Source organism: Hypomesus nipponensis, chromosome 3, assembly GCF_054491055.1.
Source record: "Hypomesus nipponensis isolate SF chromosome 3, ASM5449105v1, whole genome shotgun sequence".
Classification (NCBI taxonomy): Eukaryota; Metazoa; Chordata; class Actinopteri; order Osmeriformes; family Osmeridae; genus Hypomesus; species Hypomesus nipponensis.
Window position 1 is genome coordinate 6,540,374 of NC_140363.1, and position 17,713 is coordinate 6,558,086.

Consider the following 17,713-nt stretch of genomic DNA (forward strand, 5'->3'; position numbering starts at 1 on the left):
GTTTCAATCCAACATGTTTGTGAGTGATTGACAGTGACACAATGGGGTAGGGTTCACCTTCTGTGTGAGGTTTGGTTGTAAATCTTTACAGCGAGTCACCATTTCAGGTCATATTTAGTACACTGCATGTATGTCATTTGTCAATTTAGGTGGGATTGCCCCTTCAATGCCCCTACCACTTGCTAATAAGAATATGATTTGCTGTAGTATAGCTTCCTCAGTGGATTCAAATGTTCTGTGAGGACCAGGGCTGGACCAGGACAAAAAAAATGGCCCTGGCAATTTTTGCTCAGACCGGCCCACCATAATCAGTCGGACACAGGTGCCATGGCCAGTTCCCTCTTCTCCACGTTCTAAGTTCACCTGTTTTTGCAAAATGTCAGGTACTGCAGGCTTAGAAACTGAAGCTATTTTTGCACATGTTGAGGCATCAACCTCTAGACTTTTACTTTTTTAGGCCCACAACTTGACCCCCCCCGTCCCCTTGCCCTTTTGTTTCTCCATCCTAATCCACATATTTTTGGCTCTGAGCCACTGCATCTGACACAAGAAACAGAGGTGGAGGGGTGGAGCCTGTTAAGAGATGTGATTGGGCCTGCCCAGTGTCAGTATGGAAAATGAACCAATGGGCCGCTGTCCTTGCTTTATGGGCCGGTCGTTCAATCAAGTTCAAATCAAGTTCAGTCAATTTTAACTTATAAAAAAAATATATATATATATACATATAAAGATTTATATACAGTATATATTAAACATCATATCTGCCCCAAGTGCGACAGCCCCCCGGTATGCCAGATTACCAGTCCAGGCCTGGTGAGTACACTGGTGATTGTACTCAGTCTGGTATGCTGAGTGTATTATTGCCTCTAAACAGAGATCCTGGACGCCACACCCTGTGGAGCCACGTGCCAGTACTGCTGCACGAACAAGCAGGGATCTCTCGCCAGTAGCGTAGCCAAGGCCAAAGCAGCATTCAAATAGTACAGCTATGAGTGTATTGCTAAATAATTGCGGAGCTGTTCTAAATATTTCAAAGTTGGTCTATAACCTGTCTGAACCCAACCATTGCGTTACAGTATTTACACATTTAATGCTCACTTCATTTTAATACATACGGTACATTTCTTGTAAATGTTTTGTTTTGTTTACCAAAATGGGCATTTTGGTGTTACGGTTGTGGTTGCACTCAAAATAAACCTAATCAGACTCCATGAGCACAAACACAGATCAAAAACACACGTAGTACAGTATGGTGATATATGGTATATGGTGATATATGGTATATATAAACATAATCCTACCTTTACTTCATTGGGACTTTCCACCTTCAATCCACCCTGTTAAGGACACAAAATCATATACTCTAGTTAGAAGAATCAATTTCAGCAGTCCATAAATAAACAGACACAAATTGCTACCAGTATATGCCAGTACCATTTTGAGTGGTCGAAGAGATCCAATGAAGGGCTGTGGGAAACCCCAGGCCTCGGGGCAGGGGTACTCTCCGACTTCCAGCAAGGCCATCAGACCTCTGAAACCAGGATCACTCCATAGTAGCCAGCTTTAGAGAGTGGGGAGAAGGGAAGCACACACACACACACACACCAAGGTAGGCATACACACATGCACACACACACACAAATATTAAAAGAGACAATAGTCATGGATTTCCAATCACGCCATTACTAAGACAGCTGGCATTTCATTTGTTCATAAACACCGTCAACTCATCATCACAGAATCATGTCAGGGAGTGGCATTCACACTGCCCTGGGTGGAAGTAACAAAACATTCTCAAAAACCCTAAGGAACTGAACAGGTTGACTCCTATGGGAGTGCACTGCACACACACACACACATTGAAAGACTCACCTAACAACAAGGTACATATTATTAACCAATCAACACACTTGTTTACAAATACACCATTTCTGATTATTGACAGCTGTACAAAACACTGCATTGAACATGCAGTATACTGTATGTGTACTCATTTACAAAAGTGGACCCTTCCTGTTAAAACAAAATGAGTGTGACTAAGCAACCTCAGGCTACATTACTTTTACAAGCAGATGCAAGCCGGCCTGCGTTCCTTCAAGTTAAGACATATAGACTTTCTCAAATTATATTGTCTTCGCTATTGCCACAGAGTTTTTTTTTTTTTACCTGGTTGCCAACCATAACTCCAATTCTGCTCACGGAGGCTGCCTGGTTCTCCACATTCTAATCACACCAACACCCTGTTCTTGAATCATGGTCAAGAACCATTCTAATCACACCAACACCTTGTTCTTGAATCATGGTCAAGAACCATTCTAATCACACCAACACCTTGTTCTTGAATCATGGTCAAGAACCATTCTAATCACACCAACAACCACCAAGATGTACATCGTCAGTCTGTGGACAAAGCTGTAGCTAAAGTGACCCCATGCTGGGTTATATTGGGGGTAGGAGAAAGCAGAGGGAGAAACTCACACTCCAGAGTGGACTTTAATGGAGCCGGTGTTCTGTGGGACGCCGAATGCGCCGGTCTCTATGGTGTCATCGCAGTAGGATGACATCCTCCCCATTCCGTTGACCTCAGCGAACAGGTCAATCCGTGGGATACTGTAGTCCTGTCATACACAAAACAGGAAACATGCCCAACATCTACATTAATGGAGAGAAATCGAAACCCCATGTTGAATTCAAGCAACATGGAAATATGTGGCAAACATTTAGACATTTAGAATAAAGTGCGTTGTTGAAAGATTGAAATAGCGCATAGTCCATCACAAAAAGCAACATTGTTTTGAGTGACAGAAGAGATGAGTAAAGTAAATCTGTTCCTCTACATGTCTCACCCTTACAGCCAGACGAATAGAACCAACCACCATGGGCAATGTTAGAATGGGCTGGCCCAATTCATCCTGTGCCTGGAGGTCCACCTCCTCTCCCCATATGTTGGGTAGCTCTGTGGTTCCCTCTTCAAGAGCAATGGTACGCCCCTGGAATCCTGGTTTTTCATACAGGATCCAGCTACAGGAGAAAAAATATGAACCTTAGAGTAGCTTTTGACAATTCTGAAATTCCTTATGTTCAAACATTAGCAACATGAAAAGTTGGCCACAAATGCCTTTGTCCACTGCACTTCCTCCAATTACCTCTAAATCTGGTAGGAACTTCTGGTACAAATTCTGAGTAAGTAAATATACATATACGTGTACATCAATTTTACTCTTAGCTACCTTAATAAACATATCTATATTTTTCGTATTCTGTGAATGGACATATCTCAGAAGGCTTTCCTCCTCTTCCTTCCTTCCTTCCTTCCTTCCTTCCTTCCTTCCTTCCTTCCTTCCTTCCTTCCTTCCTTCCTTCCTTCCTTCCTTCCTTCCTTCCTTCCTTCCTTCCTTCCTTCCTTCCAGACCATCAATGTTCTGACATGACTAGATGGATTCAAGCTGTGCAGATGTTTTTTTGTTTGTAGGCACCTTTACAATCTTGTCACAGATTGCTTTAAAGCCGGTAAATTAGAAGAGCCTCTAAATAATTCACATAGGGTAAAAGTTTCCTACCATCCTCTAATGACCCTGGCTGAGATGACGGGTGAAAGTTTCATCATGGTGGCATCCTCCATATCACAGTAAAGCTCATATGCTTGTCCCCCACACTGGGCATTCTCATGGATGACGAGCTGATAAAGGAAATGATGCATTAGGATTCCTTCAACAACTCAGTTTTCCCTGGTACTAGACGGTGTGGGCAATTTACTAACTGACAAAAAGGGCTTTGTAAACCATAATATGTTGTGCTGTGATGCGTTCAAAGAATTGGCAACAGGAGACTTCAAATAAAATTATCCATACCTTTCCAGGACGTTTGTGGAACCCTTTTACTTCAGGAATCTGCAATGAGAAAAAATGCCATACATTGGGGGAAGGATGGGAAAAATATTTGAATGTTTAGTGTATCATTTCATGAGGTAATGGAAAACCTTAAATAAATTAAGCTTTTGTAGTACGTAGTATTATTGTGCTACATACAAACAGTAATTAAGTACAATTGCAAAGTTATAAACAAATGAAATAGGTATGTGCATGCGGAAAAAGTATATTTGGAAACAAACGTGACAATTATCTGATGGTTCCTGTAAAACTATTTCAGTTTTTTGGACTGCTTAAACTGTCTTTCAAACAATTTAACAGTTTAAACATTATCACGACTGCTTGAGACACCATTGCCATGGAGATGGAGTGAGATAATTCACAAGCCCTTTGAATCAGGTGACTTTTCCTAAAAGATTGCCCAGAACATGTAAGAATGTATTGCGTGTCTAAACTCATTCAGTTGAAAAAGATTTATCACACTCCTGTCTACAGACAAGCAGTGACATAGTGTTAAATAGAGGATCTGACAGGTTGGGGTAAACAGGGCTGTATCCTTAACATTCAAACACTTTTTGTATTGTTGATTGTTTGTACTATTGTAATACAGACTACCTGATTAGCCATACAACAAAGAACAAACAAAATAAATATGTTGAATCTGAATTGAATTGATTTAATTTAAATTGAAGTAATTTAAACAGAAATATCATTCACCATTACCTGAGGTTTGGCTTCAGGGAGTGCATTCAGTGAGGCTTTTTGGACGTGGTTGGATGCTGTAGATGCTCCTGCCAGGCCCTTTAGGTCCACATCTAGAGTATGGAGTCCATGTGTCTTTTCTACCTCCATAACACAAGGGTTAGCCCTCTCTTTAGAAGCAATACTCTGCTTAGAACTCTCTGTGGCTTTCACCACACCGTTGTCCTTCTTAAGGTATTGTCCTACAAGATCTGGAAGCTTTATCTCAGTGAACGAGGGAAGAGGAGGAGGTGAGGAGGAGCTGTTCATTGAGTCACCTAAACCCACACCCACACGCAGGCTCGGATCCACACTCTTCACTCCAACCTTGCCTGGCTCATTTCCAGTCTGGGAAATGAGGTCTTTGACAGGGTTTCCAGGGGCAAAGAAATCCTGGCTTCTGTGGCTGAGCGGGCCGTTTGAGGCTGAGGCAACGTCAATGTCACTGTGAATGTTGTCAGTCACCAGAGGTTTAACCTGTGGGTCTGTTAATGCTTCTTTGTTCATTCTTGAGGTCCTGGGGGAACTCCTGAGGCTGGAGAGAATGGACATCCTCTCGAGCCGAGAGGGGAGCTTTGCAGGTTCTTCTCCCTTCTCCTTTTCCTCTTTATTCTTTACTTCTACATTCTCATCCATTTCTGACTCTTTGCTTTCCCCTTGGTCCCGTGATTTTCCTGGGTTTCGGGTGTGGAGGGCTTTGAAGAGAATACTATCTTCTCTGCTTGACCGTTTGGTCTGGGTTTTCACCTGCCGGTCTGAGCCCTGCATCTTTATTACCATAGCCGGTGAAAGGTCACCCTTACGCTTATTCGTTTTTCGAAGGCCAAACTCGAACCCCTCAGAGTTGAAAGGCATCTCAAAGCAGCCTTCTTTGATGGCAGGCATGACAAAAGAGGGTGGGAGTGTCTTTGCTTGTCTGACCCTCTTTGGGGGAAGAGGGAATGGGATCCCCCCTTCCTTGATACTTTTGATGAAGTCATCCCTGTTTTCTGGCTCCAGACTTTCATCTTCACTGGTTGCAGAGTCCGGTCTCTTCTTGGATACCTTCTTTCCGTGTGGTTTGGGGCCACGCTCCACATCCAGCCAGCTAGAAGGGGAGTCCTGTCTTGGCTGCAAAGTTTCAGGAGGATATTTGGATTTCAGGATCATTGAATATTTCATGAACTCTTCCATCTTGGAAGGTGTCTTTGCAGGCTTTGGAGGATCATTGAGGATCGTGTCTCCACAAACGTTACTGACCTTGGAGGTCTGTGATTCCAGTTTTGGGTCCATCTTATCAATTGCACTTTCAGTACATAATTTCTCTTGTTTGCGCTCTTGTTTTGTTGTGCTCTGCTTGTTGTAAGCTATCAAGTTGATTGTCTCAGTTTCAAGTTTTGTATCACTAGCAATAACTGTCGTTTGAAGTGCCACATCACCAAGTCTGCCCTCTACTTTTTTTTCTGTTACCTCCTTCTGCGCTTTGGCTCCAATGGATTTTGTGTCTCTCTGTTCTGATTGGTCAATTACAGTCTTCGGCTGCTGCTGAGGAGGGACTTCACTAGTAGTCTCCTCTGTTGTAGCCTGACTTGTCTTTTCCTCTAGTTTAAACTTTTTCTCAGTTCTGGTACATGATTCAGCTGAATTCATTTGGGCGAAATAAGGCTGTTTGTTGAGAAGATCATCGTTCTCAACTGATTTCTGAACAATAGCGTTCTCTGTGGGAACATCTGAGGGTTCCTCTGGCTTACTGTCCATCTTCTTAACCCTTTCTCCCTTCTTCTGTGAGTAACTCGCTTCCAAAGAATCCACCGACAAAGCATTTGGGCATTCTTGGGTTGGGAAGAGAGTTAACCCCTGTGATGCCTCCTGTGAACCAGTCGTTGATGGTAGTGCCTGACTCTCTTTCATTTGAGAATCATCTGAAACATTTTTGGCTAAACTACCCACAAATGCATTCAAGTCCTTCACTGTTTTGTTAGCAGGATGTTTCTCCTTGCTTAGCTCATCTATCGGGATGGGCAAAATCTCAGACGAAGCTGCTTTTCTCTGATTACATTGGGTTTCAATGCCACTGTGAATTATGTCTGTCACCAGAGGTTTAACCTGTGTATCTATTACTTCCTTTTGAGAGGCTGATACAATGGCGCCTGGGTCTGGTGGGCTGTTATGTTGGACTGAACACAGGTCGACAGTTCCTGCCTGCTGTGACACCTCTGATACAGTTTTCACATGCTCAGCATTTTCTTGTGGAGCATCTTCTGGCGAGTTTGGTTGTTGTACCTGTGTAGCACTTGGCTTCACAACTTGGACTTGCTCAGGCTGTGAATTAATTTCAACTTTGGCATCAGGTTTATTTCTGAATTGTTCCTCCATAGAACCCTTTGTTTCCGTTACTGATGACTGACCTGTTAGGTCTTTAGGTTCTATGCTTCTGACTTGTCTGGGTGAAGGGTCTGCAACTTGTTGTTTTACTTGAGTCTTAACAAATTCAACTTTGATGCCAGTTTTGCTACTTAATTTGTCCTTCCCTGAATCATTGTTCATAGTTACTAGAGGTTTTTCTGATGCAGGGTCAACACTTCCTAGCAACGGTGACGGGTTTGTGATTTGCTGTTCATGCTGCACAGATTCAATTTCAGTCTGAGATAATGCTTTATCAGTGCTAACACTGACACTGTCCTTAACTAAATCCTGTAGATCAGTAATTGGTTCAGTTGCAGCCTGTGTGTTGGAGGAACTCTGGGAGACGGTGGTTTTCTGTTGAGATGTGGGGGGCGTGGCAGCCTGGGGAATTTCTTTCAGAGGTGTGCTGGATAAAGTCTTGGTGGGGCTCTTTTGACGTAGCGTAGGGAGTTTGCTTACTGAACACGAAACATCACTTGGGTCTTTCACCTGTTCCGTCCTTTCAGGACTTTTCCCAGTTTGCTTTGGTGACAACATTGCATCCTTCTTGGCCTTGCAGTCATCAGCTGGTGTTGTGACATCACTATGTTCCTTTCCTCTCAAAGGGGTGGGCTTCTCTGCTTTAGTTGGTGAGGCTGGGGTGGGCGTGTCACCCTCCTCACTGGCACTTCTTTTATTGGGAGGCTGCTTGGGCAGATTCCTTGACAAAGGGCCAAATTTCGTGGTTCCGGCTGGTGATACAGAAAGAAATAATTGTTGGTTACTGTATGTTGATGAATAATTAGTTGGCTAATCTAGTATTGAGAATATATAGTATATATGTATAAATACATTTATTTTATTACATTTTTAAAATATGTGACAGCTGGTAATTACATGTACACTTTTTCAATTCAATTACAATATAATGTAATATCATGCTCAATGATCCTATCTGTTACATACGATTACATATTTTATCTTACTTTTCTCAGAAGTCTCATTGGGCTTTTTTTCAGTTGCCAGTTTTTTCTCTGAGAGGAGAAGCTGTAGTGGTTTAGGACTAGTGGGTGTGGAGGGCACACCTGTGACCCCCGACTCTGTCTGACCAGTCTTCAGGCTCTCTGGGTCACTGGGTTGGGGTTTGCTGTTACTCGTCTTCCTCACTGAAGATGAAGATTGGTCCTGAACTTTGGGTAACCGGCTTTTTGGTATTTGTGTTTTAACGGGACTGTTCTTTGACAGAGTCAGTTTTTCTGTGACATCATTTTCTGTGTTGGCATTCTTAGTATCAGTCACCAGTCCATTAATAGGTTCCCCAGTAGAGGTCCTCTCTTCACTTTTCTCTTTCCTGAGCTTAGTGAAAGATCTTGGTACTTTAGCAGGTGACACCTCACCTGACTGAACAGACACTGGAGTGGATTTTCCTCCTGAATTTCCTCCCTTTACATGTTCAAAACTAGGTTTCCGGTCTACCGTGCTTGAAGTTACAGGATTCTTTAGTTTTAACTGTTTTGGTGTTGGAGGCTTTGATGGTTTGGAAATAACTGACTCTGAAACATCACCCCCTGAGGTTGCATCTTGTTCCGTTGCTGGTTTGGATGCATCGTCTAAAGACTTTTCAAATGACTTTTGGGGGATTCTAGACTTAGGGCTAGTGACCACAACTTCTTCACTTCTGACTACAGCTGATGGCTCCTCTGACAAAGGTGGCGTGACCTCTATTGTCTCGCTATCATCTTTCTTGGGAGTCGCAACCTTCGTCTTAACAGCGAGACCATTGAGTTTGACCTTTGGCGGAGGTTTGCTTTTCACCACACTTGTCCCACCTGGCCTGCTGCCTGCTCCTCCTTGAGCCTCTGGTTTTGTAGGGGACGCACACTGACCCTTCACCTCTGACCCTCCAGCATGTGACTGTGTCCTCTGTCCTGGCATGTCTGAAGCGTCATCCAGATCAGAGGCCTTTGAGGCTGCTCTTGTTGTCCTTGTTGAACTGTCTGCTATGGCAGTCTGAACATGCAAGTTTAACTCAGTGTCTGTATGTTCAGATGTCTTCTCTGCACTGCTGGAGTCATGGTCAAGTTGGTTATTTGTGCTTTTGAGGTTTGATGGCCTAGAAAATAAAATAAGATAGAGACCGTGATTGTAATCTTTCTTAAACATGAAAGCAAAACACTCTTTACCACAAACATGCACTTGAGTAACCTTAATTCTCATTTAACAACTAGGACATTCCTAGGAAAATAATAGATCTGTTATCTGATTCTAATTAAAATGTGGGTTTGAAAACCCATGGTATGTGGATTGCAACCTACGAAAGACACAACCAGACAAAACAAGGCAAGTGAAAGGAGTGGTTTGAACGTTATCCCTTTTCAAAGAGTTTAATGTGGAGCTTGTTTGCCTGAACTGATTCTAACACATTACTTTACAAAATCCTTTGAACTTTCAAGGACATATCTTAAACGTGGCTTTAACTCAAACCATCAGCATCGCTAAACATTCCAGAAGGCCCATCAATTTCAACAGATTCAAGACATTTAGGCTGTAACAACAGTCCTTTAACTATACTTCCTCAGACTGAAAACATGAAATATCCTAATTCAGAATGGCCCACTTCCCTGGACTTTTATCAGTAGTTTGATAACAGGGGCTTCCAAGTCAAACAATGTTAGCTAGCTCTGGTCACCAGTTTTATGAGTCATTCATTTGGTAAAGGGAAATAAAACTATAGACAAATCCTGATTAATAGCCATTCAGTTTAAATATAAAATAGGCTATGATATGAAGATTGGATATATGAGCATAACATAGTATAGAATATGCCGTGATGGTTAATGAAAGTAAAAAGGTGAATGGCCTAATCTTGTATAGCGCGTCTTTTGTATTATACACTACAGGCACTATGTAATGTGTTGTGTGTGAGCATTTTGGTGATGCAGTATATATTCAGCTGTGTAATGAAAATCTCCTTTTGTTCTCTTCTGACACAAAGCAGCTTAGGAACAGAGCTCAGGTTGCACTTCCACAGCTCTCTCTCTCTCTCTCTCTCTCTCTCTCTCTCTCTCTCACTATCGTTTCATTCCTTTTGTCAGGATCAAAGCAAGGATAAAACAAGAGTTTCAAAGAAACACTGCAATTTACTTACAGTTCCAGCTCCAACTTCTGAGAGTAATCAAGGCTTTTGTCCTTCTCTTTCTCCACCTGCTCTTCTCCTTCCAAACTGGGCTCCCGGCTAATGTAAACCTTTTTGGCGAACACCTTTACACTGTCAGAAAGTTGAGTTAGAGTGGCACCTCTGTCCTCCTCCTCTAGAGAGGAGCTCGTATCTGAGTTTATACGTGACTTGGAAACTCCCTGCCGAGGAGAGGTTGTTTGGAGATTCGTGGAAGCTGGCGCTGCAGGAACAGACAGTTCTATGACATGGGACTCTGCTGCTGACAGGGTGGAGATGGCTGAGGCACCCTGGGTATCGAAGTCCTGTACCGGAATGACTGTAACAGGTGTGGCTACCGTTTGAGGCGCGTCTGCTCCAAGGCCCTCCTCCCTCTCTTTCTCCCTACCCTCCTGTGCTCCTTTCTCGTCTCCCAGGTATGTTTCCACCCACACTGCTTTATGGAGCTTCTCTTCTGAGCCCGACCTCCCCTCCTCCTTTGTCCCAGGCAAGGAGCTCTGTATTGGGGTTATGGTTTCCTCAGACGTGCTACTTGTGGACTGTACAGCCCTTGTTGTTTCAGAGCTCCTCCTTCCCCTGGCTGGACTGTTTGGTTGAGCTGTTCCCCTCCCAGCAATTTTCAGAGAGCTTATTTTAGACTCTGTGCCATTAGAAGTCAATGTAGGCGACTTTGGTGTTTCACCAGAATTGGCAAGGGGGATTTTGAATGACTTGAGGGTGATGGTACCCTCGCCCTGCTCGTTCCTCAAGGTGGTTTCTTCCAGATGGATCTGCAGCCTCTTGCTCACCTCCACCACAATGGCCTCAGTGAGGCCAGGCTCTATTGATGACTCAGCCCTCGAAGACGTAGACAAGGGAAAGGCAAAAGTAGTGGGTGTGACATTCCCCGACATCCTCTCTCCTGTTGACTGCACTGGGCTCACTTTGCATACCTGCACCTCCCTCACGCTGCCTTGGCAGCTGCTGTCGCTATCTGCGAATGGAAGGTCTCTTCCGTCCACCAGCAGAGAAGCCAGGCTAGTTGTGCTGGGGCTGTATTTGGTCACTCCACCTTTCCCCGTCCCAGGCTGGACCTCTGCCATGCACAGCCCGGCTACGTCACTATGAGTAGGAGTGGGGGTCTTCTGCCCGTCTGAGTCTGGAGGTTGGGGACAACCAGGGGAGAGTGGGGAGGCGGGTGAGATGCTGCCCGATAGAGAAGCATCACCTGAGGCTTCTGAAGCTCTGCCGCTCCGGCTCTTCCTCCTCTTGGAGCTGAATAAGTTTCCCAGGCGGGACAACATCCCCTTCTCATCTGAGCTCTGGGCGGGGAGTCAGAGAAAAAAAGACGGAATTACTTGGTGCAAATAAGGTCGACACACCTGTTGCCAGGGCCTCAAGACAAGAAAATGGGTTGGGTAGGTAATGGGTTGTCTATTTTAAAGATGTGCCTTTTTTTTCTTGATGCAAACATGCCATACTTGTATCGTTGTAGTAGTACACTGGACATTTTTAACAGCTCCATGAATGCAGGAAACCCATTTTCTAAATATTAAGAATTGAACACCTGCTACAGCAATAATTGTTCTTCTGCTTAATTAGCCACGTGAAAAACTGTTATTACATCATTTGGGCAATGACATTAGAGTGATATAACATGTCAATGGCACTCAGAAAAAGTCAAAAACCTCAAAAAGATGTATACGTTCAAGTTCAGAAAGTAGAATTTCTACCATGTGTTAGTTCAGCACAGCTATCTGATTCCAATAACCTAGACCTAAAGATCAGCACAAGACTGGTACCATCATCTGGCTCAATATATGGATGGAAGAAACAAATGGAAGTAGTTCTGGTGTCTGTATCTACTATATTCCAACCTGACAAGAAAGCCGAAGCCTTGTCAATGATCAGCGAGCAGTATATTATCAAGATTTACATCTGAGTATGGCAACAGGCCAAAGAGTAAACAAACAAGAACTACATATAAAACAAAATATTTGCATGCAGAAGAGTCATGTTTAATCCAAGCTATACTTAATGAAACTAGTCAGGGTGCTGTTAGACATACTATATTACTGTGTACACCACAAACAACATTGACAGACTAGAGTGCTAAAATCCCACCCAGACATAATCTGTCTTTGAGCAGTATAGTTCATGTTAGGACAAGTTAGCCGCTTTATGCACGTCTCACCATAACAATAACATGACATACATACACACTTATATAAAGCTGCTTACATACCATTTTAAAGTTAATGTCTAAAACGTGATTCTCCTTTGAATCTGACACAGAACAAGACAATCCACGGACTGTACACGAAGGTGGTAAACAAGTTAATGTTTATCCATTTTCAATTGCTTCCGGAAGTGAACTAGAAGTCATAACATCCTTCAACGAGTAACCTTAACAAAAAATCCCTTCTGACGGATTTTGAAAGATACTAAAACAAATGAACCCTCTTGACAGCCAGACTGCTCTGTCTGAATGTTTGTCTGAATCTGGTTTTGACTTGACCCATATTAACAAACGACATTACCTGGCCCTGAGGGGTAGGATCCATGTGCAAATAAGAGAGGAACAGAAAGGCCATTGTGAAAGAACTTCAGAAGGCAAACAGCCGCATGAAATAATGATCCCCTGAAAAATGTAAGGGTGTGGAAGTTTTAACACAATAACCACACCTTTGCCCATATTAAACTAGAGAAAATGAATTGGGCAATTATGACTTTATTGAGGGTATATCTACCATACAGAAAAGGCTTTGTTTCTTTTACTCTGGATGGAGCATGTGAGGGAAACTTCAGAGCATACACTCATAATGAGAAAATCAGTCAAAGTACAAAGACATGTTTGTTTCTGTTTGGTTGTCTTGTCTTAAATTGTTTGCCAGATTCTCTTTTGAAATAACTGGGACATTTAATAAGTATATTTGCTATCTTTCCATTAAGGGGTTAATCTTTTTGCAAGGAAACGATTCCCCTTCATAAAATCCAGTTGAAACTGTATTCACTGTTAATTTTCAGACGTTCTGGTAAATGTCTGGGAGCACAGGATAGATGTGAATACATACTTTGTAGCTGCATATAAGTTCTGAAGTGTGAGCTTCATGCAATGAACAAAAAAAGGCACAAAAATGACAGAGACCCCAGTCCCTGCTCACCCCAAAAATATGTGTCTTCCTGTATTTGATATTTAAGTACCATAGCTGACTGAGGTAAACAAAGCTATTTTAATTGTTGGTAATCAAACAAAAGTACGTCATTCCAAGCATGTTTGGTGGAGCTTATCACATCTTTGGATCCACCAGAATCTGGGATCCATCTGGTGTTATTAGCTAAGGAGATGAAACGTTTTTATCTTTGTTTGAGCGTAGTTCACTTCCCGACATGGATGTTCAGTTAATTGACTTATTTGGGAATCAGAAAGTAGATACATTTACTCCATGAGAGCCTACTGGTCAATGGGCATGTGTAGATTCTAACGGATATCACTTGTAAAACAAAAAAAGGGAATAAAAAGGGGGAAATGTGGTTTGGATGTGAATTGGTTTAAATGATCTATCTCGAAATCAGTCTCATGATTATGTAATCAGAAACCCGTATTCTTGTTGATTAGAATTAGGATGTAGGAATCATATTATAGATAATGATGCTAAAGCAGTATGTAAGTAGTTAAGTAGTTAAGTCAAACAAGTTGTGTAAATGGAGAATAATACAGTACACACACACACACCTTGCAAATTAACTCACTGCTGTCATCTGCTGTGCATATTCTTTGTTACAGCATGTTTCTACAACTTGCTGAGTGAAGCAGGGGAAAGTATCACAAGTTTGCTCCACAAATATGGGGGGGTCATTCTCACAAAAAAGTCACAACATAGTCAATCTAGTCAACAAAAAATATATAATATACATATTATATATATAAATATATGTTTTTGTTGTACAGTTTGGGATGTACACAAAATGTTGATTGTATTTGCATACATTTTAAGCAGAAATTCTCATTACTGCAATGCGTCTACATTCATTTAAATGAATCTTTGATAGAATTTTAGCTCGAATAAACTAAAAAATCTTCACTGAAACAACATTTTTGTGGAAAAACATGGTGAACATTTTTCTCCTCCTCCACAACATTGTTCACGTTCCTTTAGAAACATTCCCGAAAGATGCTTCACGATGAAGAGAGGGTAAAAGATGAAAACAGCTAAGTCTCTTAAATTCTTCACACTTTAATTGAGTTGTTTTACATTTGATCTAGGTTTTGCAGGAGCATGTAACGCCACTTATAGGTCTACACTTACACAAGACGTATAGTACGCCCCAATGTTTTGAGTAGAAGCCTCAAAAGTGACACACATGCTCATTTTCACATGCCAAACTAAATCTGACAATGCCATTTTAGCGGGGCATTGTAGTCTACATTGTAGTCTACCACTGAATTGATTAACATATTAACTTGTGTGACTCCCCACGGGAAGCTAGTTGCTAGACGCATATTTTTTAGATATGTCACCCTCCAGTGGCTGACGCCACGCAGGACTACAAACTACAATGGTGGCATCTGGAAGAACTACATTTCCCAAGACTGTGTGCATTAGCACACCTGGGGAGAATGGCAGGATGAGAAGACGGATGGACAGGATTGAGAGAAAGGACTAAATAGTGAAGATTGAAACTGTAGCCTGGTTGCAGCCCGGTGGGGGAAAGTATTCAAAATCCTTTTTCTCAATGTTTTGTTGTTTAATTAATAATATTGTTGTCAATAAATAATAACTAAGACTTTTTTGAGGCAAGATTGGAGATTAAAAAAAATATTTTCGCCACTCTCTCACTCACTTGTGCATTTGGTGGGATTTGACAAATGTCTTGACTTCTGGGAATGTGGCTAGCTAGCGCTGATAGCAAGCATACTCACTAAATCCCAGTATTATTAAGCATCTGTGCAGTAGGTCTAATTCATACTAATTGTTCGCAGAGGGTATTAAAGCTTCCTTTCTTATATCAAAACAATCAAACAATCAAACACTACAAAGCTCAGGTTTGTTTCAAATGCATAACTTTTAAGAGCAGTGCTAATGCCGTCTACAATGCGCTTCAGCTGTGTACTAATCAACTTTTGTTTCCTCCAAACAGAGCAAGTACAAGTACAGCATAGTACAAAACATAACATGTTAAAACATGGTTTAAAATGGTAATATGTACAAAATGGCAACTTAACACTGACTGACCTTTCTGGGCTTGGAGGGAGATGTGGGGCTGCGTAAGTGAGCCATGTCCAAGTCCATCATGGATTTGGTTTCAGGTCTGAGGTCAAACTCGTCCAGGTCAGTCCTGATGCTGCATTCTGTCATGACACTCATCTGGTCATAGCTCCTGTTGAATAGTTGGGGACAGAAACAGAGAGAGTGTGGGGGGGGGGGGGGCAGCGGGCAGAGATAGTGAGGGATAGTGAGGGGTGGAGTAGAGAGAGTGTTGGCCAAAGAGAGGAAGGTGGAAGAGACAGAGAAAGATATAGGTGGGGGGGATGGGCAAAGAAAGAGTCATCTCTGTTGTATCACATAAACACCAAATTGTATACACTGACAATGAGATTTTTATTAATTCAAACATGTTTTTAATTCACTTTCCAGACAGATGTAGTCTGTAATACAGTCTGGAATGTTTCATTTTGTTAAACAAGAACACAGTAAGATCCTTTTTACCGCTGTCTTGGGTAGGGGTCATAATAAGTGTGTGTACACAGTGCATCCTCCCTTTATCTCTGTCCATGTCTCCAGGCAAACAACAAGAGGAGGCATAAAGAGAAATAGACAACATTCACTCCTTACGGCTGAATAACAAGTTACATCTAGGTGTGTGCAGTTAGTGTGCCGCTGAGCATTCTGGGACATGCATGTGAAAGAAAGCCCAAATCTACTTTTGAGAGGCGTGGTTTTCGTCACCTTTGCCATCACATCTTTAGTTGACTCTATGTTGCACAAAGAACTGAGGATTGCAGTATTCACAACGATAAATTCACTCTTTAAAGAAACCAGATTCCACTATTGCAAGCCAAGTTCAAAACCAAGACATGTTCAGAGATGATGAAAGGAATTAACTACTTCAGATTGACACAAGATTCTAGCTGCAAGTATTAGGAGTAATGACGAGTTTTTTTCACTGTGGGGTGCTAATGTTGTGTGAGACTTTTATTCCTTAGCAACAGGGTTGGTGTTAAGCGTAAATCAGGGAACCGGTTGAGTCAAGCAGACTCAACAATTTACGATGTAATAGTATTATGAAATCATCCAGATACAAGACTCAGTGACTGGAAAACAAAACCAAAGGTTTTATGCCTCAAAACTAAAAGGATTCCCATTTGTTTCAAATCAGAAATACCAGACCATAACACAATATGTACAGGAATAACAGGCTCTAAACCGAAATGTGTCTGAGCTGGATTTTGATTGACTATTTTACTAAGTATGAAGGCATGCAACCTTTTGATTTGAAGTCTTGTATGACCTTACATAGTTTCAAAACCAGTTTTTCTTAGGCATAACAAAGACCAACAAACACATCCTCTAATTCGTTTTCTAACCTTCCCAGCCCTAAACACATAGAAGTACTGTACAGTCCCAATCTAGCTCTGACACCCTTTTACACAGCTGCTCTGTAAGTCACACTTGCACAAACACACAGGTACACTCATGCAAGTAGGTGCAACACCTACACACTCACATGTAACACACACACACACACACACGTGATCAGAGCCATACAAAGGACCATGAAGGACTGAGTAAACTAAAACAAGAGATGGAGGGAAGTGAAACACAGAGTCCTTCTCCATTATACTCTAAGATGATGACTCACAGCGGTTACTGAAGGATCCTTGGTTTCTTCCTGGTAAATCTTAAGCAAACTGCAGAACACACTTTCAAAACACTTTGAAGATTCTTATGTTTACTGTATGCACCAGCCCACCAAATTAAATTCCTTGTGGTGTGAACTACTTGGTATTTTAACTTTATTCTGATTCTGATGACAGGGATTTTGGTAGTTTACAATGGGCTCCAACACTTAATTTTGCTTGAGTTTAAAAGATCACTGTACTGCTTTGAAGCTTAAGACAATAAATGAAAAGTTATTTTAAATAAGTTTCCATTATATTTTAGTACAGGTTTGGTTTTTATTTGCTTTTGTCTATGCAACACAGTGCAATTTAGCATTTAAAAATGGATGGACTAAAAACAAAGAACACAGAACTTAATAAAAAATGAAGTATGCACTTATTATTTTTAACTGCTACTTCTTGTCTCCAGCAGATGGTGCTTGTTATTATCTTGGGTTGTAGCAGCGCTGTTTGTCTAAATATGAAACCTAACCTCACCTATTGGACGTTCCCGCTCCTCGGACGTCCGACCCTGCCTATATTGCCTTTGGAAGAAATGCCATCTTGCGGTCATTACATGTCAGGAAAAGTGTCGCTGAAGACTTATTGGTCATTTGACCGTCTATCTGCACTATAAGTAGGCTAAGGAATACTGGCTTGGAGCTTGTAGCGTAAAACAATTCAATACACAAACTACTACTT

General features: G+C 41.9%; 1 protein-coding gene across 1 annotated transcript in view; it reads right to left on the bottom strand.

The window, feature by feature from the left end:
* Positions 1–15,497, bottom strand: part of crybg1a (crystallin beta-gamma domain containing 1a) — a 22,754-nt gene extending 7,257 nt beyond the window's left edge. Inside the window, exons 1-10 of the mRNA XM_084683167.1 lie at positions 15,366–15,497; positions 10,123–11,450; positions 7,961–9,087; positions 4,593–7,726; positions 3,852–3,890; positions 3,561–3,679; positions 2,847–3,021; positions 2,479–2,618; positions 1,435–1,561; positions 1,302–1,337 (exon numbers count right to left, since the gene is read on the bottom strand). Coding sequence (XP_084539293.1) covers positions 1,302–1,337; positions 1,435–1,561; positions 2,479–2,618; positions 2,847–3,021; positions 3,561–3,679; positions 3,852–3,890; positions 4,593–7,726; positions 7,961–9,087; positions 10,123–11,450; positions 15,366–15,497 — 6,357 coding nt within the window. The remainder of the gene's footprint in view (positions 1–1,301; positions 1,338–1,434; positions 1,562–2,478; positions 2,619–2,846; positions 3,022–3,560; positions 3,680–3,851; positions 3,891–4,592; positions 7,727–7,960; positions 9,088–10,122; positions 11,451–15,365) is intronic.
* Positions 15,498–17,713: the final 2,216 nt, after the last annotated feature.